Source organism: Labeo rohita, chromosome 25 (assembly GCF_022985175.1).
Source record: "Labeo rohita strain BAU-BD-2019 chromosome 25, IGBB_LRoh.1.0, whole genome shotgun sequence".
In the NCBI taxonomy this organism is placed as follows: Eukaryota; Metazoa; Chordata; class Actinopteri; order Cypriniformes; family Cyprinidae; genus Labeo; species Labeo rohita.
The window spans coordinates 25,902,338-25,930,093 of NC_066893.1; the positions used below are offsets into that span (position 1 = coordinate 25,902,338).

Consider the following 27,756-nt stretch of genomic DNA (forward strand, 5'->3'; position numbering starts at 1 on the left):
AATGTTTCTTGAACAGCTAATCAGCATATTAGAATGATTTCTGAAGGATCATGTGACACTGTCAGTAATGATGCTGAAAATGTAGCTTTGATCACAAGAATAAATTACATTTTAAAATATAATCAAACAGAAAGCAGTTATTAGAATATTTCACAATATTACTGATTTTACAGAAAAAACACCTTTCTCTCTCTCTAGAAATTATATATCTAAAATGTTTTTTTTCCTCTTATTGAATATCATTTTGAAAATTGCATAAATAAATACATAAATGTGACCACAGAATTAGTCATTTATTATACATCATCTCATTTATACATCAAAATAAAGCTAACATCTAAATAAGCTTTCCACTGACATATGGTTTGTTAGGATAGGACAATATTTGGTCGAGAATGTGGAATCTGAGGGTGCAAAAAAAAAAAGAAAGAAAGAAAATCACGTTTAAAGTTGTCCAAATTAAGTTCTTTGCAATGCATGTTACTAATCAAAAATTAAGTTCGGATATACTCACAGTAGGAAACTTACAAAATATCTTCATGGAACATGATCTTTACTTAACATCCTAATGATTTTTGGAAAAGAAAAATGTATAATTTTGACCCATACAATGTATTGTCGGCTATTGCTACAAATATACCCGTGCTACTTAAAACTGGTTTTGTGGTCCAGGGTCACATATTTCTGACTGTTTTACTTTCAAACTTAGGTGTAATACTAATGATGTCATCTTTGGCCACGCCCCAGTGAACACAAAACCAATCAGAAGCTTCCATTAATCCATACTGCTATACTCAGCACAATAACATACTGTAAAACTGTAATATTTCTTATTCTATTGTGTTTGCAAAGTTTTACAGCTTTTTAAGGTCTGCAGATTCCACTGGTAGAGAACTGCCGACATGTGTGCAGATCAATACATTACAATACATTACAGATCAATACGGCGCAGTACCGCAGAATCACATGAAGTTTATAGCCTGTAAATTAGATTCAAACACAGCACAAAAAGAGCAAGAGCACACAGCATTTACCCCACCGAAAATAAATCACGAACACCTCAGTTATTTCTCACAGGCAGCAATAAAATTCAATAACTTCGCTAAAGTCTGCTGCTTTCCAGTGTCTCCTCTAGCACCTTACTGAAACTTTAAAGTCTGCATTTAAAAATCAGATAACTCAATAGAAACTACAATATTTCTCATCAAGTTTTAAATACTGACTGATCTGAGGTTATATACACAATTTTATGACTATTAAAGGAGTAGTCCACTTCCAGAACAAGAATTCACATATAATGTACTCACCCCCTTGTCATCCAAGATGTTCATGTCTTTCTGTCTTCAGTCGTAAAGAAATTGTTTTTTGAGGAAGACATTTCTGCATTTTTCTCCATATAACGGACTGATATGGTGCCCCGATTTTGAACTTCCAAAATGCAGTTTAAATGCAGCTTCAAACGATCACAAATGCGGTTTTTAAACAATCCCAGCCAAGGAAGGAGGGTCTTATCTAGCATAACGATCGGTTGTACTAAAAAAAACAATAAAATTCATATATTTTTTAATGCCAAACACTCGTCTTGTTTTACTCTGCCTGGACTGTTTTTGTTCCGGTTCACGACAGTTGTTCTCCCTAAACTTCAAAATCATCCGATATCACTGTTTTACCTTTTTTGTTAAGGGTGTTCGATCTTCTTTGCATGTTCTCTTTGTAAAGACTGGGTCGGTACTTCTGCAGCGATGTCGGATGATTTTGAAATGATTTTTGAAGTTGAGGGAGAAAATACGATTGAAGTTTTTCGACATACCCTAACTGTCTTGAGCCAGAATACACAGAGTTCAGGGAGAGAAACGCAAGATGAGCGTTTGAGATTAAAAAAGTATTTAAACTGTATTTTTTTAATGAAAACAACCGATCGTTTCGCTAAATAAGACCCTTCTTCTTCAGCTGGGATTGTTTACCACATTTGGGATCGTTTTAAGCCGCATTTAAACTACATTTCGGAAGTTCAAAATTGGGGCACCAGATCAATCCATTATATGGAGAAAAATGCAGAAATGTTTTCCTCAAAAAACTACATTTCTTTACGACTGAAGACAGAAAGACATGAACATCTTGGATGACAAGGGGGTGAGTACATTATATGTGAATCTTTGTTTTGGAAGTGGACTTCTCCTTTAACCAAGGAGCTTCAGGAGAAACATCCGAGGCAAAGTTGATACTTAAATGAGCTATTTAAGCCATTCCCAGAGCCATCTTCTGGGATGCTACACAAACATTAATTCCGGTTCTTCCAGCTGAATTTTCTCAGTACAACTGCGTTTACTCAAGAAGTTAAACTAGCAAATAGTGGGGAAACTCTGCTGGGCGTCTTTAAAGGAAACGGAGGCTCCAGTCAGAGCAAACTGTGAAGGCCTGGCTGATATCTAACCCCGCTGTTCAAACACACTCTAATCCTGCTGTTAGATTCATAGCATAGTGTGAAGCCCGACTACAGCGCGCTGACCCGTGTTCTGCAGAGGAAAACCACCTCGGCTGAAAACTGATCCCAGATCAGCACTCTGAACTCTGACAGAATGATGCGCTCCCAACAGAAATCCATTCCGCCTGATTTAGAAAAATAGGAATTTTTCAGAAAGATCTTGTCATTTGTGTGCACCAGATGGTCCGAGTGCACAAACTTTAAGCTTCAGACTAGAATAACCTTAAAAAAAAAAACGTTTTCGTACCTGCCACTGTGAGTCGTGCAGTTCGGCTGCTGATGGTGCCCAGATTGTCGATGGTGGCCACGCACTGGTACACCCCCTCATCAGGTTTATTGTGTTTGGAGTGGACCACTGTACTGATGAGCAAAGAGCCGTCTGCTAGCTGCCGCTTCCGGTCGTCCGCCACTAGGTTCAGAAACGTCCCGTCCTTCTTCCATTCCACCCTCACCGGAGCGTCGCTAGCTGCCGAGCAGTTGAGGACAGCGGGGAGGCCGCGTACGGCCAGCATGTCGACGGGTTCCACCGAGAACCGGAACGGGGTAAAGCTTCGAATGTCAGAACCTGAGGACAGAGAAAAGGAAGGTGTTAGGGGATTTGAAGAATTTTTAGCATTTTTAGTTGAAATATCCCTTTAAAGCCAACAGTTCATCCAAAAATGAAAATTACCTCATGATTTACTCAAGATCAAGCTGATTTATACATAATCCGACACAATATTTGACTGAGATACAACTATTTGAAAATCTGGAATCTGAGGGTGCAAAAAATAAATAAATAAATAAAATAATAAATAAATAAAAATAAAAATGTCGAGAAAAATCACCTTTAAACTTGTCCAAATGAAGTTCTTAGTAATGCATATTACTAGTCAAAAATTGAATTTGGATATATTTACAGTAGGAAATTTACAAAATATCTTCATGGAACATGATCTTTACCTAATATCCTAATGATTTTTACCATAAAAGAAAGATCGATAATTTTGACCCATACAATGTATTGTTGGCTACTGCCAAAAAATGATATCCATGCCATTTATGCCATTTATAGTTTTGAGTTATATATGACTTCCATTTTCAGACGAATATAATCAGATATAATGTCTTGGCTTATCCAAGCTTTATAATGGCAGTGAATGGGTGTTGATATTTTGAAGCCCCAAAAAAGTGCATCCATCCATCGTAAAAATACTCCACACAGCTCCAGAGGGTTAATAAAGGCCCTCTGTAGCAAATCGATACACATATACACATATGTATACATATATACACACACACACACACAAATATATTATATATATATATATATATATATATATATATATGTATATATATATACATACATACACACACACATACATATATACACACACACACACACACATATTTTTATAAATATATATTTATATAAAAGTAATTTTCATTTTAGGGTGAACTACCCTTTTAAGAACATCTCGGTCTCGAAGAAACAAAATAAAAACCATAAAACTTAAAATTACACTCAAAAACACAAGATTACAGCTTTCATCATGTTCTTTTGTTGGCTAAAAGTGATTTCCATTCTGAAACATTCACGGGTTAGAGTCCTTCACCCCTCCGCTGTGAAACGGCCAAGCAAAGTACTTCTGAAGAAAGTTATAAACCGACATAATTGCTTGACGTTTATAGTGACGTATAATTAAAAAACATAACCGTGTTCAGCTACCAACCCGTATTGTTCCGACAGCACTAATGGCCAATTATCTGCACCAGTGGTGTTGTGCGAAAACAATTACGGCAAGACTTTGCGTAACGTAGCAAGCAAGCAAGCTGCTCCATACTTTAATTACGTAGGAAATGACAAGCTTCTCGTGTTCGACACAAAGCGCAGAATACATAACAATCTGAGACGGGAGCTAATGTGTTCGCCGCCTGCTTGTCACGCAAGCTAATTTGGTTCTATAAATATGCTTTTACCTGAGAAACAGATGCAAAAGACACAATTACATTTATGTCATAAAGCATACTTTACGCCTTCAGTGACTCAGTTTCATTTCTAATGTAGCAAAGATGAAAAACGAACAACGACTCTTTAACTGCAAGCTCAGAAAAACCATTGAAACTAAGAAAGTGCTCAAGTCTTGACATGCAAACTTGTGTACTTGCATTTTCTCGATCTAAAAAGGGACGATGCGATGCATAGAAAAGCCACAGTTGCAGGCTAATTGTAGAGAAGCCAGCTGGGAAACATTTGGGATAACGCGGCCAAACGCGCCCCTGTTTGTGGCTTTGGATGTTTGTCACGGGCTGGCTGTGAGTAATCGGATGGAGGCCAGAATTGCTGTTGGAGGGCAACAGTGATGCATCCTTGACCCAGAAGCCCTGAGACAGCCAGAAAATGAGGCTGTTGGGTTGATAAGTATAAGCTGTTAGCCTTAGTCTGCACACTTTGAGGAAAACCCACTTCAAAACCGCCTCAGTCAGCGAGACCTCTCAGAAAGGGGCAAGGGCTCTCCAGGGAAATGGCACACTAGTGAATGAGAGGGGAAGAGAGAGATACTGACACGTACAAAGGCTGAAAGAGAACGAGAAGTGGCCTAGAACGGCTAGGGAGGAAAAGCGGCGGAGATACAAAAACAAAATCAAGGAAACCGGTTAAAGTGTCAGATACTATTTCCTTCCTCCTTCTGACGGACCATGACAAGCTTCAGTTTGACAAACTGTTGCATTGTGGGAATACACATGAGCGGCGCAGAGATGAGCGTGAAGAGAAACACAATGACGTTGGAGGAGGCGATGCAAGCGGGGATTTGCCATCTCTAGGGCCCTTCGTGGGTATGTAGCCATCAGCAGAACATTAAACACTGCAGTTGCACAGTTACTTACAAAACTAAGAAATCAAACCAGTAGACAAAATTACACTTACATACCATCATATAGCAAAACTGAAATGTGAAATGTGTAGTTCATACACCTCTACTGGCACCAAAAACACTCATTTTATTATTTTATGTAGAAATCATTCATTAATTTATTCTGAAACCTCACCGATACAAAATAAATAAATAAAATAAATACTCCTGCTGCCTTAAAAACAAGTAAATTAAGCACAATTTAAAAAATAATAATAATAATAATAATAATAATAATAATAATAATAATCTGCTGGCTTAGAAACAAGTAAATTAAGCAATTTTTGTAACTAAAATAAAAAATAAAATAAAATAAAATCCTCATGCTGGCTTAGAAACAAATAAAACAAAACAAAAACAAAACAAAACACAAAAAACAAAACAAAACAAAACAAAACAAGAAACAAGTAAATTAAGCAAAAAAACAAAAACAAAAACAAAATAATAATAATAATAATAATAATAATAAATAAGTAAATAAATTAATAATACTCCTGTTGGCTTAGAAACAAGTAAATTAAGCAAAATTAAAGAAAAGAAAAAATAAAAGTAATTTAAAATAAAATAAAATAAACACTCACGCTGGCTTAGAAACAAGTAAAGTAAAAAGCTTGAATAAACCTAAATAAAATAAAAATAAGAAATATGAATAGGTGTAGTAAGGCAAATGAGAAATCCGTCAGATGCAAAACATACAAAATTAGCTGAATGAGGCTCAGTGTTTTGAAAGCATTAGAGTTTTTTTTTTAGGAATAATTTATAAAGGGCTCATTTAGTCATTTCTGCACATTAAAGTGTAATGGAGAATGTTTAATCACCTATGTCACATTTAAGCTTTGTAGGAGCCATTCAGTTACATAAACGAAAGCATCATCACAATTCTCATTGAAATCTCTGTACTGTTGGACGCCAGAAGTCGTTCCTTCTCCACGGCTAAAGAACACAAGCCATTGTATTTTTATTTCAGCAGCTCTGCGCACACAACTGTCCTTCAGCAGCTTCTGTTGCATCTCCTCCCTTCATTTCACATTTACTCGAAACCGACTCGAATCAGAATTAGAGAGTTTGTGCTTTCATCCTTGTTTCTCCCTTTGTCTTTTCATCTTCCAAAGGCAATGGCTCTTTTCATTTCTACCTGATGCTTTCAAACGCTTCAGATGAATCAGAATTTGCTCCGTGAATAAACACTTCTAAAAATCAGATGTATTGAGGGCAAACGGGAGGGTTTTAATGTTTAAAGCAAAGTTCGAGCCAAAACAAAGTGCAGGACCTGTCATTAGCACTCAACAGGTTAGAAATAGCTGGTCCTCACACGTCTTTACACTCATCAGCCCGTCACGTCGTGTTGTTTTTCCCCCACAAACCCTTTCTGCGGGGCATTAGCATGTTAGGATACTTTACCTCATGCTGAGACTCCAGATTATAGATTCAGAGAGAAAAACCGGCACATGTAATCCATCTCCATAAGAGTCGTGGGGATGACAGGTGGGCCGCTTCACAGCAATAAAAGCGGGGCTCATCTGCGTGGAGTGGGGTTCCTCCCTCAGGAGTCCATTTCTACCTCATAAAACATGGAAATTGAGGATCCCAGAGGGCACATATACCACAATCCATTTCCACACCTATTGGTAACACCCGAGAAACCAATACAATCAGAACCTGGGACAATCTATTGATTGAACCCAAGTGTTTCGCCAACCAGCTAATTCAATTACCTTATGCTAATTCATGGGTTTCAGTTCTGTTTCAATGCTCTATATTTACTTTGAAACACCCCAAAATATCAGGCACATATTAATCTAATAAAGCACATTTTCCTGCCTCGGGCATTACATTTTTGTCCTGAAATGGACACCATTTGTTTTAAAGCACAGCTGTCTGATTATAACTAATACATGGTAAATACATTCAGCCAAATTCTTGCATCAACTGCCAACCCAATCAGCTAATTCAGTTACCTTATGGGTAATTCTTGGGCTCCAGTGATAATTTCATTTCAGAGAGCAGCACGACAATAGGTATATATGAAAAAAAATTCACCTCAGGCATTGATGCCACTTACAACATTATAATTTTCCTGATGAAGACAGCGTTGTCTGAACTTTTTTTTTTATTAATAAATAATAAAAATATTATTTATTTTTATAGGAAAAAATGCTATTAATTACAAAAGTGTATTTAAAAATAGACAGACAGATATATAATCTAAAAGCATACATATATAATGTATACATAATTTAAAAACACAGAAGTCATCAAAATAGATTAAAAAAAAAATCTTAAAACAAAAAAGTTAAATATATATTAAATGCTATTATATATATATATATATATATATATATATATATATATATATATATATATATATATATATATATATATATATATATATATATAAATTGTACACATTTTTACAAAAAATTAAAATGCTATAATAAATAAAATTAGAAATAATATATAAATAATTTTTTTTTATTAATTAAATTGTTTTTTTCAATAAATATTTTATATTCATTTAGAGATAATTTACATTATATTAAATTAATTTCTTATTTTAATTATTATTTAATTTACATTATTTAATTTCATTATTATTATTTTAATTATATATATATATATATATATAAATTGTACACATTTTTACAAAAATTAAAATGCTATAATAAATAAAATTAGAAATATTATATAAATAATTTTTTTTTATTAATTAAATTGTTTTTTTCAATAAATATTTTATATTCATTTAGAGATAATTTACATTATATTAAATTAATTTCTTATTTTAATTATTATTTAATTTACATTATTTAATTTCATTATTATTATTTTAATTATATATATATATATATATATATATATATATATATATATATATATATATATATAAATATATAAATTGTACACATTTTTACAAAAAATTAAAATGCTATAATAAATAAAATTAGAAATAATATATAAATAATTTTTTTTTATTAATTAAATTGTTTTTTTCAATAAATATTTTATATTCATTTAGAGATAATTTACATTATATTAAATTAATTTCTTATTTTAATTATTATTTAATTTACATTATTTAATTTCATTATTATTATTTTAATTATATATATATATATATATATATATATATATATTATTATTTTAATTAATACACATATATATATATATACACAACTAAAATAATAATACACACACACTACACTGAAGCATAAATTTGACAAATTTTGAACCAGCTTCCATATTTATAACACTAATCTTAGTAACCAAACTGAAGGTCACAAACTGGATTTTACTCTTGAAAGAAAGAAAATTCAACTCTCTATTAAAAGATAGTATCAACCAACAAAGGGTTCATATCAGAACGTTAAGGCATCTCATGTGAACGTAAAACCATCAAATTGCATGGAAAAAAAGGTAATCTGTGGCTGCAAACAAACTGTTTTGTTTCACAAGATTGTATTTACTGCAGCTCATCTTGATGGGGACGATGGCGCTGCTCTAGGGGGAGCGTTTGCAGCACGGTAATTGATTACGGCAAGACAATGAGGGCTGATTGTTTGCGCCCCACTCTTTCATCACTCACACGAGTGAGAACAAGCAGCCGGGCCCACGGGGGGCATTACGGGAGTCCTCCGAGAGGCTGGAGAGGGGGCTGCGAGCCTGTCAAATTATTTTCCCTTCCAACGAGCGACGGTTTCAGCAGTCCTCAAGACCCAGCGGGAGGGGGAAGTCACTTCTGGTCCATTGACACAATGGCGCTATTGAAGGAGGCTCCGACAAAGACTTTGCCATTAATCAAATTACAATAATAAAGGCCCAGTGTTACATGCAAACGTGGCCGAGGCTCAACAGTGTGAAATCTGATGCGAAGCATTTGCCCCGCGCTCGCTGAACTTCAACCAACTTTCCCTCCTATTTATTTCCAAAAGACTCCACGACCTCTGGCAGAGGAAAAACGGCACAACGCCGTATAACTTTCTGCTCCGCGGCGTAGTAATGTAGCCACGCTGGATGATTGGGAAAACACTTTCAGATTCCTTCACCTTTACTTCATAACCTGCGGTCTGAAACGAACGCATCCAGTCTGTTCGCCGAAATCCATAAATTGGATTCTAGCCTTTCCGCGCCCCCTTCAACTTTGTTTTTCAACCCAAACCAAAATCCGAAACACATCCCGTGCCCTAAATGAAAGTGGCGAGAGTGGTCCGCAAAACTTCTATCCTGCTTCCAGCGAGGGACCGAGGCCAAACAGAAATTGATTCTACACGCCATTAGCTCCCTACAGAACAGCCGAATACAAAAAGCGCAGCAAAACAGCCCTCTCAAGCAGTAATTCCACACTCATCTGGAGACAAAGGCGCAACGGCAACAGGAAATGGAGGGTAATGATGACAAATAATAGTTCTGGGATCAATTAATCTCTCGGGACGTCCTCAGGGAGACGGAGGGTATCGTGGAAGATCTCTCTCTGTAACAATGGAAGTCTTGATTCCAAGGTAGAATGAACACTCACAACTAAAAGAAGCCACAGAGGGCCGTTCGATTTCTTTCTATCTCTCAACCACTTTTAAGACGGAGCAAATAACTCAATATTGTGTCAGTGACTAAATACCTATAACCTTTTAAACACAAAGACAATAGAATTCAAAGACTGTATGTGACTAATGACTATATTCTTCTTTATAACTAGTCAGGAAAAAACGTTTGAAGAGAATCTTGCTGCTAAAGTTGACGTGTTTAGATCTAGTAAGGATGGCCGAAAAAAATTACATTTTACGTACGCACGCTTAAAGGAGTTCACTTCCAGAGCAAAAAGTTTACAGATAATGTACTCACCCCCTTGTCATCCAAGATGTTCATGTCTGTCTTTCTTCAGTTGTAAAGAAATTATGTCTTTTGAGGAAAACATTTCAGGATTTCTCACCATATAGTGGACTTCTATGGTGCTTGTGAGTTTGAACTTCCAAAATACAGTTTAAATGCAGCTTCAAAGGTCTCTAAAAGGAAGCAGCATTTCAGGTTAAAAAGTATATAAATTGTAATTTTTTTTTAAAATAACTAATTGTTTTGCTAGATAAGACCCTTCTTCTTCGGCTCGGATCATTTAGAGACCTTTGAAGCTGCATTTAAACAGCATTTTGGAAGTTCAAACTCGCAGTCACCATAAAAGTCCACTATATGGTGAGAAATCCTGAAATGTTTTCCTCAAAAAAAAACTATTTCTTTACAGCTGAAGAAGGAAAGACATGAACATCTCGGATGAATGATGATATATTATTTTTATATATATTATATATCATTTATTATATATATATATATTTATATTTATTTATTTATATTTGGAGGTTGCGCTAGACTTCAGCATTGTCCGTCATTTTAACGGACAGGGTCGTAAAAATTCAGTCATAATCTATGATTACCCATCATTTTCATTTCATATTTAAATTAGAATAACACATTTAATTGCTTTTACCTTTGTTCACATTTTTGTTTTTACTCATGAACCTACAGGACAACAGCGCAGTGTTTGAAAACAACAAAATACACTAGGATTGGGTTAAAAAAAAAAAAAAATGATTTCTTGATTTTAATAGATTCTCATTTTAATGAGCCAATATAGATTCTTAAATCACAATCAATCTCTTGGTCTATGCTGTTTTCAGTTGATGAATGGACTGTACTAATGGACATCTTCCTATTCCAATAAATCGCAATAGGCTAGGCTTTGTGTTACTTTTGATATGAAACAAGGCTCAGATTTCAAATTCTGTCAATTTCCTTAGGAAATTCAAGCAATAAATACCGTTTTGGTGCTCTTTAATGTGGCATGATCATTGTAGCTTCTGCACACTTGCCTGTTTGTAATCAAACACATCGCAAAGCATTTGTGATGGTTTCGTTTTTGTTCTGTATCACCTGCTCTGCTGACATTGGAGTGCACTCGGTGTGTAAAAACACACAGATAAAAAAAAAAAAAATGATGTATATAATAGTTATATATCTATATATATCATAAAACATGTCTAATTAAGTAATTTATTAAAAGTTTAACAACAACATCATCTTTAAGGCCCTATGAAATACATTTTTTTTTTTAAACCAAATTCTGTTTTCCATTAATTTTCTGGATTCCATTTCATTAATTTCTAATAATCCACAGCATCTCTACTTGATATATGGGGTTGTGTATTTACATTTTTCTGAACAATCTTTTCCTGGTAATCATACCTTAAAATAATGTTTTAATAATAATTTCATTAGTAGTAGTAGTAGTACTACTATCGTTACACTAAGTAATATATTTCTGTCAGTTTCTTTAATTTAAACCAAACTTTTACTTTGATGGGTTGCTGTCAAAACCTTTATAAGTTTCTGTTTGTATCCACCTTATTTTTCCCGTAAGAGCAGTTGTAGCCCTTTGTAAATTTTATGGGTCTGGCTTCAAGTGTCATCCTTGGCCAGCTATTTTTAGCTAAACAAAACAGCTAATTTTGCTGCTTGATACTGCAAATTGGTGTTTTACCACATTATTTTATTGTAATTAAAATTAATGAATGAATTAATTAACTAAATTGTATTTTTAAATTTGAATGCATTAAATTTCAAATGCCTAGGCCTATATCTTTGCGCATATATACATACATACACATTTATTTATTGTGCAACTGTACATTAACCATTTCTAAATTTTGAAAAATGTAATACCAGACAATAATGTATATGGTATTGATATTTATGCATCATGCATCCCTTATATTTTGCTACCTGAGTTTAACAGCACATGCATTGCAAGGAAACACTATCAGCCCCTTGAGAACCAAGGTTGCAGCAATGCAAGCAGCATGGCGGAAGAACACTGTTGCAACGCTCTAAACATTTGCGTCTAGATTTTCATATTTACGTCGAGACATTTATGTTTGCGCATGAGAATTCGACCTGTTGAAACGAGTCGAGGGCGCACGGCTCGCCTGAGGGGGAACACGCAGGTATTAGCGGGTAAAGCTGCTCGAGCGTTTCTCTTTCATTCTCTCTCTCTCTTTATCTTTTTCTCCTTGGGTGGGCACACGAGAAAGTCTTTGAAGTCTCACCTACCTCTGCTCAAATATTGGTTTTATTCCTGCGAGAACAACTTCGCATCTAATCCCTTGATTTGTTTCAGTGAGCGCTGAGAATACCAAAACCCTCATACTGAGACAAAATCGTTTAATGGGTATTTATGAAGTAGGTTTTAACGTTCACATTGTGTTCTCCATAGATTCGGAGGACTAGCGAGTTGTTTGCAAGTCAGAGTAATTGAATAAACACAGCCCAGTAGTAGCAGTTCACCACAGTACGTGGACATAGTACTATTTTATCCAGGTATGAGCCAATGTTGGGAGATGTTAAAAGTATAACAATCGGTCATATTGATCAACCGCAAATTTGCATTATAATCCACAGCAAGACAACAGCATCATAACGCAGGTTCTGCTCGAGGACACAGAAAGCAGTTGGTGAGGTATGGGAGGTGGGAATTGCGTTGCCATGGCAACGCTCTAATGATGACTGACGCTTCAGATCAACCAATGGGAGAGCCCCGTCGGGAATGCCCCTTCTAAACCAGGGACGACAGGTTGCCTCGGGCTTGTTTCTCTCCCAGAGAATACAAATTGACAGCACTGACGTGGACCTCCTCGTGGCCTCCTGAGGGGCCCTCGACTGTCGGCCCCCAGAGACCGCTCTGAGAACCAGCCAGACTCGAGAGCCGATTGATGACGCAACTGACTGTTACTACATAAGCTGCACACAGACAAACACGGCACATCAGCGTCTTTGTTGGAGAGCTTGGAGAACTTGCTTAGCCATCTAAAGGCATTTCAGAGTAACCTGTGTCTTTAGAAGTTGCTTTTGATGTAACAGTCCATAGCAATCAACTACATGTGACATACCACTGCTAAATGAATTGAGGTACATGTAAATTTATAATAAAATCACATTAGAACAGAAGGGACAAAAATTCTGGTTAGAACAGCTGTGCACTGCAACAACATTGTTTTTCTTGTAACATTTGTAATTAATTTGTTTGCTAAATAAATAAATAAATAAATAAAAATTATAATTAACATAACACTAAGAATGTTATTAATACATTACATTAATTTTAAATTTAATTTAACTTTTTTTTTTATTTGATTTTTTCATTAAAATAGAATTAAAACTAAAAATTAAATAAACAAATAAATAAACACACATACAACGGTTGCAATGCTCTACTACCCAACAGTCCAGCTTTACCAAACATAGCTGAAGTGGTTTTTGAAATGAGTACAAAATGAATTACCTGAATGTCATTCCAAACTTGTAAGAACACAAATTAAGATATTTTTGATGAAATCCAAGAGCTTTCTGACCCTGCATAAACAGCAATGCAACTGACATGTTCAAGGCCCAAAAAGGTGGTAAGGACATTGTTAAAAAAGTCCATGTGACATTGTCGCTGAAAGGGCCCTCACACCTGGAGTCACCTCCACCTAATGGCTTTAGGAAAACAGTGAACGGTGAGCAATACGCATTTAAAGTAGTAAATATAGGAGGAATATGTCAAAGTCATTTATATGTGCCAAACTTCCTGCTGCTAGCTGGTGGCGCTATGACTATAACTGAATATTGGCATGTAGATGTCTTCAGCCCAGGAGTTTTATCAAACATGTGAAGTTTGATGCAGATTGAACATGAAATGTTTGAGTTATTGCCTGTCGCCAACAGGTGGTTTTATAAATTATAACTTAAAGGGGTCATCGGATGCCCATTTTCCACAAGTTGATATGATTCTTTAGGGTCTTAATGAAAAGTCTATAACAGGGTTGGCGAACTCTGGTCCTGGAGAGCCGCAGCCCTGCAGAGTTCAGCTCCAACCCTATTTAAAACATACCTGCCTGTTGCTTTCTAGTAACCCTTCAGACCTTGATTAGCTCGTTCAGGTGCGTTTGATTAGGGTTGAAGCAAAACTATGCAGGGCTGCGACTCTCCAGGACCGACGTTCGCCACCCCTGGTCTATAACATGCTTTGGTTAAAATTTCTCAATGGTAGTGTAAATAACACCTTTTTTACCTTGCTAAAATCAGTTCTGCAAAAATCATCCTGTTCTGGTCGAGGTTGCTTTAAATGTTTATAAGCTCTGCTCGCCCCACCCCTCACTTTTCTTTGTGGAGTGACGAGCCTGTTTACTTTAGCCGAATTTAGCCACGCTTAGCCGCTAAACTTTCTAACTAGCACATTATTAGGAAAGGCAATCCCAAAACATCATAAAAAAAAAAAACCTTATACTCACTTCTGCTGTAGGTGAAGATGGACCTCAAATGTTTGCACGAACATAGACACGCTTATGTAGATCGGGAGGCGCATTTCCTTCACAAACAAACATAATTCACTGCATCTTCAGTGTCGGGATTAAATGACAGCCACTATGTTCATTATTACATTCAGCAACACAACACCTCAATTGCTCAATCAGAGCATCCCTGCTCCGGTATCGAAACAATGGAGGTTGGACTGCTACGGCTGATTTAGGCGGGTCTGAGGTAAGACACTCATGTCAATCAACTATCGTGGGAGCGGCCTCTGTTGGTGTCACACCGACAGGCATCAGAGAATGGCTTGATTTGAAAATATTATTTTTACAGATTAATTAAAAAACACTTCATGGATTTTTATCATTATAAGGTAGATTTGTACATACACTGCCAACACACATTAATGTTTAAACATGTAAAAGTGACATTTGTATCCAATGACCCCTTTAATATTGATGATTTCTTCAGGCCAGAAGACATCAAGGCCAGAAGTTTGGGGTAGATCGGACATTGCATGTTTTAGTTACTGTACAGCATGACATTTCCTGTTGCCAACAGGTGACGCTATATATTATAACTCAACATTGGCATGTTGATATTTTCAGGCCAGAAGTCTCGAAAACTCAAGATCTTCGCAATTTAATATCACAAAGGCCTTTAGATTAGACTGGCACATATAACGTCAATGTCATCAAATCTCTTCTGTTTCATGCAGGTGGCGCTATCACTATAAATGAATATGGGCATAGGCATATGTTCAGGACATTTGTGCTTGTTTGTGAAGTTTGGGGCAGATCAGACATTGTTTGCTTGAATCATAACTTCCTGTTTCACGATGAAACATCAAAATTAGTCAGACCGCCACACGCCCTTCAAAGAAAACTCAAGATCTTCACAATTTAACATCACAATGCCCAGATTACAATGCCCAAATTTTGTGTCTAGGAGAAGTCCATTAAAATACAACAGCTGAAAATGGCAAAAACAGCAAAAAAATTAGCTGAGAAAACAACTGACTTCCTGTTGAGTTTGAGATTTTGCTCCAAGAGATTTTTTTGTAGGTATCAGTGTTACATGGGGCTAACAAATTTTGTACACACGGGAAACATAGCTCAAGGGGCACTTCACTGAACGTGACCAGGTGGCGCTATTGAGCCACTTGCCACACCCACTTCTGAAACTCACATCAGATGTAAATTTGCACTGTGGTGTTTGGGACCTAATGACTTTATTTAAAAAATAAACTAACTATAAATAAATAAAACATAAAATAATGACTTTATTCAACAATTTGGTCTCTTCCGTGTCAGTCCTTAACGCGTGATCACGAGAGTACCAAAACGCACGTGTGCAGTGCTGCTGAATAAAGTCGTTCTTTCTCATTTTCTTTGCACACAAAAAGTATTCTCGTAGCTTCACAAAATTACACTTGAACCACTGATGTCACATGGACTATTTTAACAATATCCTTACTACCTTTCTGGATCTTGAACGTGGTAATTGTGTTATTGTCTATGCAGAGTCAGAAAGCTCTCGGCTTTCATCAAAAATATCTTAATGCGTTTTCCCGAAGATGAACGAAGGTCTTACGGGTTTGGAACGACATGAGGGCGATTAATTAATGACACAGAAACTGAATTCCAACATTCCAAATGTGTGGACTTTATATACCGCAATTGCTGAGGCTGCCGTTTTCGGACAGGACAGGAGACAGACAGAGAAATAAAGAGAAAGTATCTGACAGAATGTCTGCGTCAACACTCAGACGCCGTCCAAAAACCCTGCTGGCAGCCGTCCAGATTCACGCGCCGCCACCGAACGCAGTCAGAATCGTGAAGAAACCAATGGAGCGCCGCTTCGAGATGCGCTCTCTTTCAGAGCTGATTAAACGTTGAGGAAAATGAGCCAAATGCCAATTAAAAGAAGGCGAGTCGAGGAACAACAGCAGAGGCGGCGGTGCGGCGTGCAGTGATTTCATTAGTCTATATGTGATAGATCCTGCGTGCAGTTTGGACATTGATTAATGAAGAGACACCCACAGCTCTATTAGGAAGCTCCAACGGCTTACACACACACACACATACGCAGGCCTTACCGTCTGCCATTGATTACTCTGAGAAGAGTAAAGTCAGTATCTACATTGATCAGCACACCAATAAATAACCCATAACCGGCTTGTCATCAATATCCTCTAGAAACTCTCAAAAAAACAGTACAAGGTCCGTAATAGGAGAACTGCGAGCCTCATTACATTCCCCAACGGTTCCTTGCCAAACCAACATCCACTGGCTCAATTTCTATCAAAACACAAAAACACACACAAACACTCCATTAAACTCTAGAAACGGTGTTGTTACCACAGCCTCAGGCTTTCAGACGAAAGCTTCATAAAACAATAAGCACACCATTGACCTTTCTTCGCTGACGCTAATGAAAGCCAGCAGGAGACACGACCTCGATTAAATAACCATGTGCTCTTATGTGTTGGTAAGTTAACATCAGGTTTAATAGCATTTGAATGAGTTTTCCAGCTCAAACATCTAGAAAAACATTTGTGAACTTGAGCTCTCGACTTCTTTTTCCGCCTTTCGCATTTCTACCAAGTTGTAACCTGGAAAAACAGGCTGTGAATTGGTTGCTTAAACCTGCTGGTACCGGTTAACGTTGGAAGCGTTGGAAACGTTGGTGGGATTAATGTCTTCAAGTTACAGCTTTCGACATTAGAAGCTAAACTAGGCATTGATAAACTAGACTGGTTCCATTGTACATCTACAAAGCCAGCTAAACTTCATACACTCAACGCAATGCAACAAACTCATCTGACTGTAAACCCTTCCCAATTTTTTTAGTTTTGCAATTATTTTAACTACAAATTAAAAGGATTTATTTTCATTTATATTGTTAGACATTAAAATAACTTCTGACACCACACAGTATTTCTGGGGGAAAAATAAATAATAAATAAATAATATTACATTTTTTTTTTTTTACTAAAATCAATTAGAGATGCTTTTGATGATTAAATTTAATGAAACCATTAAAAGGGAAAACACAATTTGACAAAAATAAAAATAAAATGAAACAAACAATAATAAAAAAAAAAAAAATAATAATAATTAGAAATTATGAGAAAAAATATTGAAAATATTGTTGCCACTATAAAACAAGGATATGAAAATACCGGAAAAAAACTAGCTAACTAACTTCGCCAGAAATAAAAAAATAAAAATAAAAATAAAAATTAAATAAATAAATAAATAAATAAATAAATAAATAAATAAATAAATAAATATTAAATTTATTAATGAACTTATTAAAATGGAAAACACAATTTGGTAAAAATTATATTGTATTTTTGGCTAAACGTTTAATAAATTGCTCTTAAATTTCATATATATATATATATATATATATATATATATGAAAAAAACTGTATAATATTGTTGCCACTACATAAGTATATGGGATGTTTAGTGCTGCCATTTACATGGTATTAGCTAACTGTAACTTTGGCAGAAAAATAAAATAAAATAAAATAAAATAAAATAAAATAAAATAAAATAAAATAAAATAAAATAAAATAAAATAAAATAAAATAAAATAAAATAAAATAAAATAAAATAAAATAAAATAAAATAAAATAAAATAAAAAAGGCATACCATTAAAAAATTATCTTTGGGAAAACTGAAAATAAAATAGAAATACAGATATATCAGACACTATAAATAAAATCTGTAGTTACTCTTCGCCAGCCACCACAATTTCATTGAAAAATGGAGATGAACAACGCGTGTGTAAATATTTGCACGTATTTGCACAGTGCAACATACTAATACATGCATAGCCCGGTGCCTGTTTGATCCAGAAATAAAAGCTGAAATTGGAAAAACCCACATCTGTCCGCCCCCCCTGCAGCGAGAGAAGATATTCCAGAGCGCCGCTGCAAATCAATGACCTCTGATTCTAATTTCTCCTGCGCCGAGCGGCCCGCTAAGGTCAGCAGAACCCAAACGGACACTGCGGAGGTTTAATGACCTCCACGATCCCATCTAGAGACCAATAAGACATCAGCGCAAGCGGAGGGAAAACAACACACCAGCGCCTCATTGGACATGGAGTTGAACATGATTTCGCTTTGCACACATTGTGCAAAGACTAAATAATTCAAACCAGACAAGAGGGGAGAGAAAGACCGTTTTTCCATTGCGTCTCTCCTCCTACCAATTCTCCAGTGTCGCTTTGAAAGGCAAGTCACATCTCTGCGTAATTACAGGCCTGATATCAAACCAATCTCTCGGAGAGAGCCCAAGGTAGACCGACAGTTTTTCACCCTCTGGTTTTGGCGTTTTTAAGAGTTTTTCGCCAATCTCCCTCAAAATGCATCATTTAGTCTTTTATCTCACTCATGCAGATGCATACGGTCAAAGACGGAGAGCAAAGACCGGAACTGTAAAGGTCACTTAAGAAAACAAGTGAAGCATGCACTTCTAAAACACATACCTTTAAGTATATAAACATAACATAGTGATTATTTTCAAATATCAAATAAAAGGGTTGAATTTTCCCTGATTTTACTTGCGTAACGATCCTCTGCAGTGATAGGGTGCCATCAGAATCAAAAATGTAGCATTGCATCACTTGCTCACCAATGGATGTGAATGGGTGCCGTCAGAATGAGAGACCAAACGCCTGATAAAAACACCACAATAATCCACAAGTAATCCACACCACTCCAGTCCATCAATTAGTATCTTGTTAAATGAAAAGCTGTAGGGTTTGTAAGAAACAAATCCATCATTAAAGCATTTTTAACTTCATACTGTTGCTTCTGTCTAAAATCCTCCAAGTCCTCCAAGCAAAAATGAATGAAAAATCCCAAAATAGACTTGAGCCATGTGGATTATTTACTTGTGAATTATTGTGATGTTTCATCAGCTGTTGACATCATTCTGATGGCACCCATATTACAGATAAAGGACTTGCATTTTAAAGTTAAAACATCCTGATGGATTTGTTTCTTACAAACGCACAGCTTTTGGCTTCACAAGATGTTAACTGATAGACTGGAGTGATGTAGATTACTTGCAGATTATTGTGATGTTTTCTTCAGCTGTTTGGACTCTCATTCTGACGGCACCCATTCACATCCATTGGTGAGCAAGTGATGTAATGCTACATTTCGTCAAATCCATTCTCTTAAAAAAAAAAATAAATAAAACTCATCCACATCTTGGACGGCTTGAGGGTGAGCACATTTTCAGCAATTTTTTATCTTTGGGGCCAACTACTCCAAGCAGAGTCCTCTGGCTGTATACCGCAACATCTTTGATTCATCCCTGGTTCTTTCTACAGCATTTGATGTTTCTAGGAACCAGGTGAAGGTAAGGTTTTCATACACCAGCAGTGCAAGCTCAGATCCCAGCTGAGGCGTCAGAGGGTCGTGGGGCATCGCAAAGCAAGTGAACCTGCGGTACGGATCGACCCAAGCAGCTGAAATAAAATGCTGAGCGTGTGCGTGTGAGATGAGAGCACGTTGCCATCAGGTGCTTCACAGCTGAACAGAACGCCAGCAGAATATTTACCAGCCCGTCTGTGACATCTGTGCGCTCTGTGTGTGTGTGGGAGAGAGAAAGTCTGTCATTTCCTCTGAACCAAACACCTGGAGAATGTTCTGGATGGATGATGACTGCCATACTCGTGCAAAATTGCAGCATGTATGATGAGCACCGCTGGGAATTTTCTGCAGTATACACTTTGAATACATGGAACACTGAAGCCCACAAAGTAAGATTTACGTTTTTGACAATCGCAACGTTGTTTCCAATCTGGTAGACGTTTGGGAAACCTGTTCGGAAACAGTTACCAAAAGATTTAAATTTAAAAAAATTTTTTTTAAACTAAACATATAAACGTGGTCAGGTGACAATGTGGAACAACAGTAACTGCATGTTGTTTCATACTATTAAAGAATTCGTTCTATTCCAGAATAAATGTCCTGACAATTAACTCACCCCCACGTCATCCAAGATATTCATGTCTTTCTTAAGTTGAAAAAAAAAAAGGTTTTTGAGGAAAACATTCCAGGATTTTCTCCATACAGTAGACTTTAATGATAGCCAACGGGTTGAAGGTCCGAAGTGCAGTTTAAATGCAGCTTCAAAGGGCTCCAGATGATCCCAGCAGAGGAATAAGTGTCTTATCTAGTGAAACGATTGGTCATTTTCTAAATAAATAAATAAAAACGTATACTTTTAACCACAAATGCTCATCTTGCACTAGCTCTGAGATGCAAGACTTTATGCCTTACATAATCACGTTGGAAAATTCACGCACAGTTAGTTCTTCATCTGTGCACTCTGATTCAAAATGGTAGGGTAGGGCGAAAAACTCCATCTCATTTTTTCCTCCAACTTCAAAATCGTTCACATTGTAAACACTGGGTCGGTACTTCCACCTACATCACGCTTGACCTTTCGAACTTGATTATGTAATGCGTGAAGTCCAGCTAGTGCACAACAAACATTTGTGGTTAAAAAGTATATACATTATATTTTCTTAATTGTTTTTAGAAAATGTCCAATTTGTTTCACTAGATAAGACCGTTATTCCTCGGCTGGGATCGTGTGGAGCCCTTTGAAGCTGCATTGAAACTGCAATTTGGAGCTTCAACCTATTGACCACCTGTTACGACCCGTTGTCTAGGGGTTGGATGCGCGTGCGCATGTAAGTGACGGGATTCCAGATACAACAGATCACCAAAACACAAAACCATAAAGTTAAATCATTTATTAATGAAAATAGATAAGAAAATATATTTATATAAAGAAATGGAGCAATGGTTTCAGGGTGACCCAAGGCCAAAATAACAAACAAAATCCAATAGAAAATAAAGTCATATAAATAATCTGTAAATAAAGAAAATAAAATTACAGATAACTTCCCTTACTCCCTAAACGAAAACACATCGCAAAAACAATTCAAAAATAAAAGGGCAGGTCACCCCTACGCTCCAAAAACTCAAGCAAACTGATGTCCTCCAAAACAAACTAGGGTTCGGGTTGTAACTCGAACCACAGAATAGATCTTATACAATATAAGTTAACAGAATGCGGACACTAAACAAATCAAAAGAAAACGATCAGTGATCCGTTGTAGCGCTGGAATCCGGAGCTCCACATGCCACGACGCACATGCTTAAAAATGAGCTCGCCATGTTTCGAAAACGTCGCCCTTTTATCAGCTGACTCCAAGTTCATCAACCACGTGATCCATCGCTACGCCGGTACCTGTACACACACATATACACATAAGCACATGCACATACACAAAGCGAATCGCGCAGATGCGAGGATCGTAACACACCACTGAAGTCCACCATTTGGAGAAAAATCCTGGAATGTTTTCCTCAAAAACCTTCATTTCTTGTGAACTGAAGATAGACAGACATGAACATCTTGGATGACATAGGGCTGAGTAAATTATTTGGACATTTTAATTCAACATTCCAGGATTTTTCTCCATATTGTGGTTAAAAAGTATATACATTTTTTTTTTATTTTTATTTTTTTTTTTTTTTAGAAAATTAGCAAATGTTTTGCTAGATAAGACCGCTATTCCTCAGCTGGGATCGTTTAGAGCCCTTTGAAGCTGCACTGAAACTGCAATTTGGATCTTCAACCCATTGGCCACCACTAAAGTCCACTATATGGAAAAAAAAAACAAACCTGCAATGTTTCTTTTTCCTCAAAAACCTTAATTCTTTTCAACTGAAGAAAGAAAGGCATGAACATCTTGGATGAGATGGGGGTAAATAAGGAAATTTTAATTATGGAAGTGAACTAATTTACTCACCCCATAACATCCAAGATGCTCATGTCTGTCTGTCTTCAATCGAAAAGAAATTAAGGTTTATGAGGAAAACATTCCAGGATTTTTCTCCATATAGTGAACTTCAGTGGTGGCCAACGGGTTGAAGATCCAAACTGCAGTTTCAGCGCAGCTTCAAAGGGCTCTAAACGATCCCAGCTGAGGAATAAGGGTCTTATCTAGCTAAACGACTGGTCGTCGTCTTCTTAAAAAAAAAAAAAAAAAAAAAATGTGATTAAAAGAATATACTTTTTAACCACAAATGCTCAACTTGCACTAGCTCAGACTCACGCATTACGTATTCACGTTGGAAAGATCACGCATGGTTAGCTCTTCATCTGTGTACTACGGTTCAAAAAGGTAGGGTAGGGAGAAAATTTTCTTAATTTCTCCTCCAACTTCAAAATCATCCAACATCGTTTTGAAGCCCTTTGAAACTGCACTGAAACTGCAATTTGGACCTTCAACCTGTTGGCCACTATTGAAGTCCACTATATGGAGAAAAATCCTGGAATGTTTTCCTCAAAAACCTAAATTCTTTTCGACTGAAGAAAGAAAGACATGAACATCTTGGATGACATTTGGTGAGTAAATTATCAAGAGATTTTAATTCTGGAAGTGAATGTCATCCAAGATGTTTGTCTTACTTTCTTCAGTCAAAAAGAAATTTCAGTTTCTGAGGAAAACATTTCAGGATTTTACTCCATATAGTGGTTCAAAAGGTAGTGTAGGGCTAAAAACTCCATCCTTATTTTCTCCCCCAACTTCAAAATCAACCAACATCGTTATACCTTTTTTTTTTAAATAAATAAAGGGTGTTTGACTTCCTGTGCATGTTTGCTTTGTAAACACTAGGTCGGTACTTCCACCTACGTCATGTGTGAACTTTCCAACATGATTACTTAATGCGTGAAGTCCAGCTAGAGCAAGATGAGCATTTGTGGTTAAAAAGTATATAAATTTTGCTTTGTTTTTGGAAAACGACTAATCTTTTTGCTAGATAAGACCGTTATTCCTCAAGTGGGATTGACAGTATCTCACAAAAGTGAGTACACCCCTCACACATCAGCGACGTTTTTAGTATATCTTAAGGAACAATGCTATAGAAATGAAACTTGGATATATTTTAGAGTAGTCAATGTGCAGCTTGTATAGCAGTGTATATTTACTGTCCCCTGAAAATAACTCAACATACAGCCTTTACTGTCAAAATAGCTGGCAACAAAAGTCAGTACACCTTAAGTGATAACAGCACTATGTCATTTAATCATGCAAAGCCACAGGTCCTATTCATCATGTTCATGATATACCAAAATGTATATCATTTATATACCAAAATAATTGATATACTAAAATGATATGCTGAAATGTGAGGGGTGTACTCACTTTTGTGAGATACTCTATATGGAGAAAAATCCTGGAATGTTTTCCTCAATTCTTTTCGACTGAAGAAAGAAAGACATAAACATCTCGGATGACATGGGGGTAAGTGAATCATCAAGAAAATTTTTATTCCGGACGTGAACTAATCCTGCACGGTATGCCATTAGCATTAACCTAGCATGCCGATTCTAACATATCTGACTTAGCATTCCACATGTGCATGTGCGCACATGCAAATACATTAAACTCTCCAGCGATCGTGTTGCAGGCACCCTTCAGTTTTGTTGCGCAGGAAATGTGGCGTGCTGAGTACGAGACCTGGCGGTGTTTAGTGCTCTATAGGGTGAGATTAAGAACAGAGGTGAAGTCATACATCACTGCCTACAGAGGTGCTGAGATGATAAATCAAGCCAAGAGAAAAAGAGTGTAAGGGCCTGACTCTAGATCAGCACTAAACACACGGGCATGTGGCCTGAAGCACAGCATGAATAAAACACGGCACAGATCTACGAACAGGTTTGACATTCATCTTGCCAATAAGATTATATAGCCAGGAGAAACTGAGCTCATGTCAAGAAATTCAGTGGTTCTGTTTCAAACCCTAGTCTACTTGAGTAACAAACTTCGAGCTGGCTAATGGATAAAGTTGTTATTTTTTGTTTTCTTTGCGCACAAAAGTATTCTTGTAGCTTCGCAACATTACGGTTGAACCACTGATGTCACATGGACTATTTTATCGATGTCCTTACTACTTTTATGGGCCTTGAACGTGTCAGTTGCGTTGGTGTCTATGCAGGGTCATAAAGCTCACAGATTTTATCAAAAATATCTTAATTTGTGTTCTGAAGATGAACAAAACTCTTACGAGTTTGGAATGACATTAGAGTGAGTAATTAATGACACAATATTCATTTTTAGGTGAACTACCCCTTTAAATTAGCTCAAAAAGACATTATTTATATAAATATTAGCCAAAATGGCTCGTACTTCTCAAAGCAAAATAAAGAATTTTAAACTCTATACATTTTATATTTTAAACTATTATAAATTTGACATATTTTTATCTTAAATTATATTTAATTAAATATACACACAGGCTCTTTCCAAAGTCTTAAAATTATTTTAATTATTTATTAGTCAGTCACAAATAATTTTGGGATTATTTTATCCTCAAAGGCAACATATTTGCAGAAAAGAAATTCAGAATAGTGGCCAATCAGTAAGGATTTTCAAGCTTTGACAGATCAAATCTAGAGATGCAACAGTTGCAATTTTCTTGGCTGATTCCAATTTCCAATTTCTTTCTAAAAACTATAATTGACAGCATATACAAACAAAAACCTATACTACTTTTTTCAAATGCAAAAAAAATAAATAAATAAATAAAACAAACAAACAAATAAATAAATAAATAAATAAAAATAATAATAATAATAATAATAATAATAATAATAATAATAACAATAACATCATAAAAATGTATTAAACATCACAATTCCCCCAATTTGGACTGAGCTACAGATATTCTCTATAAACGCATTTACACTGCAAAATTTCAAATGCATAAAGAATTTGATAAAATTTTAAATATTTTTTGAGCATACAAATGAGAATGTTGGGAAAAATGTAACGATACTTTTAAATATGAAAGCAAATCATCAGTAGGTGTCGGCGAATCATTTAGTCATTCTTTCATTCATCTGATTCATTTTTGAACGGCAGATTCATTCAGAAACGGGGCAAGAGACTGTCCTTCTGGTTTCTGAATCACTGACTCACTTGATTCGTTCAAAAACGTGGATTCATTCAGGAACTAAACAAAGCTGAGTTGCTCTGTGACAAGCAGCAGTTCTGCTGTGGCTTTGAACCATTTCCTTCGGCAAAATTTTGCAAAAACTTTGTTTATTATTGTATAAAATCAGTGTCACATTGCATTCGTGTTGATATTCGGGAAAACGTTGTGCAGTGTTGCTTACCTAAATCATATATTATGAATCTGTGACCCTGGAGCACAAAACCAGTCATAAGTAGCATGGGTATATTTGTAGCAATAGTGAACAATACATTGTATGGGTCAAAATGATCAATTTTTCGTTTATGCCAAAAATCATTAGGATATTAAGTAAAGATCATGTTCCATTAAGATATTTTGCACATTTCCTACCATAAATACATTAAAACTTAATCTTTGATTAGTAACATGCATTGCTAAAAACTTCATTTGGACAACTTGAAAGGCGAATTTTTCAATATTTTGATTTTTGTGCACCCTCAGATTCCTTGCTGTATCACGGCCAAATATTGTCCTGTTCTAACAAACCATACATCAATGGAATACTTTATCAATTTTTTATACTTTAATATCCAAAAAGATAAAGTCTATGTAGGAAACTTCACTACGGTTTGGAACAACTCAACTGTTTATGTATAACTGATAAGCAACCTTAGTTAAAAAGATAACGCTTGCAGTTACATTACATAAAATTAATTCAGCCAATGATTTAATCCAGCGTCGCTTGCAAAAACGGGAGCAGCAGCGCTACACTGTAATATACGCACAGTATGTTCTGTGAAATCCACACCACACGTATTCACTTTAATGCTTTCCTGGCTTTCAAACATCACATTTGCATTCACGACATGCCGAGGGACCAATCTGATGCCTTTGCGAGTTCAGATGATCGTTTTTCTTCTCAGTGACTTTCCTCTTGCTCACAGCCCATGCAGCCTCTTTTAACCAAGATAAAAATGCAAGCAAGTGCCCCGGCGTGCTGTATAATCTCTCGCTGATATGAGCCATATGGACTGAGGTCTTACAATCAGGTGAATCTCACAGTTTAAGTAAGCCGTCGGCTCTGACCTACCATCGTTCTTGGCCAGTCCTAGAGAGGATTTCGTTTACGAACAAGTCTGATGAGTTCAGATTAACCGTCACCGGGTTTTATTCCCCCTATTCATTCGACCACCACCTGGGCCGGGGGCAGATTTAATCTAACAGGGCCAATGCTGGAAAATGATCCACGACATCCACTCTAAAGAGAAATGGGGTTATCGGGGCACTTCCTCCATTCATCTGTGACCGTAACAGACGCTTCCCGATTAATGAGAAATTCGTGCCCAATCAAAAATCTGATTTATAGTCATGAGATTGACTTTGAGATTACAGGTTTTTTTGGACTGAAAGTGACTTTGAGCTGCTCCTGCTAAAGAAATACTGAATATTTACTGATTTGTGCAACCTTCTTTCTTTTTTGGATAGAGCTTCTGTGGGGGCGAGTCAAATGCACCGCTGACATCCATGGAGAGATACTCTGGAAATGTCACCGTTAAATCATGTTCTAAAGGGCATCCTCAACAACATAAAAGATGCTGTTAAGAGGGCAAAAATAAGCCATGAAATCAAAATCGCTCCTGTTTACTTTAATACAAGTTCCCGGTCTTGTCCTGGTGCTCGTTACACCAAAAGAAAATAAATTGTTCGCCTTTATAATCCTTCTTCCAAATGCAATAACTCACTCTGCCTCTGAAACGACCTTTACTAAGCCTCGTCTTAAAAATGATACCTTACTTGCTGTTCTGCGTTTTTCTCAGAGAGGCTCCTTACTAATGTCAGTCTGCGTGGCTGGATACTTTCATCCATAATTTTAGTGAAATTGCACAAGAATACAGATCCTCAATAGATTTATCTGAGCAAAAATAGTAAAAAAAAAAAAAAAATTGTCTAAGAAAATGTTCTGTAAAACTTGTGTGAATTAGCAACAGTAACCAAGAGGGGCGGAGCTTAAAGGGTGAAT

General features: G+C 36.2%; 1 protein-coding gene across 5 annotated transcripts in view; it reads right to left on the reverse strand.

The window, feature by feature from the left end:
• The window catches only part of LOC127156937 (neogenin), a 171,032-nt gene that overhangs the window by 102,538 nt on the left and 40,738 nt on the right, over window positions 1-27,756 (reverse strand). For all 5 annotated transcript variants that reach the window (XM_051100103.1, XM_051100102.1, XM_051100106.1 and 2 more), the window contains exon 2: window positions 2,733-3,050. In XM_051100103.1, the coding sequence (XP_050956060.1) occupies window positions 2,733-3,050 (318 nt within the window). The remainder of the gene's footprint in view (window positions 1-2,732; window positions 3,051-27,756) is intronic.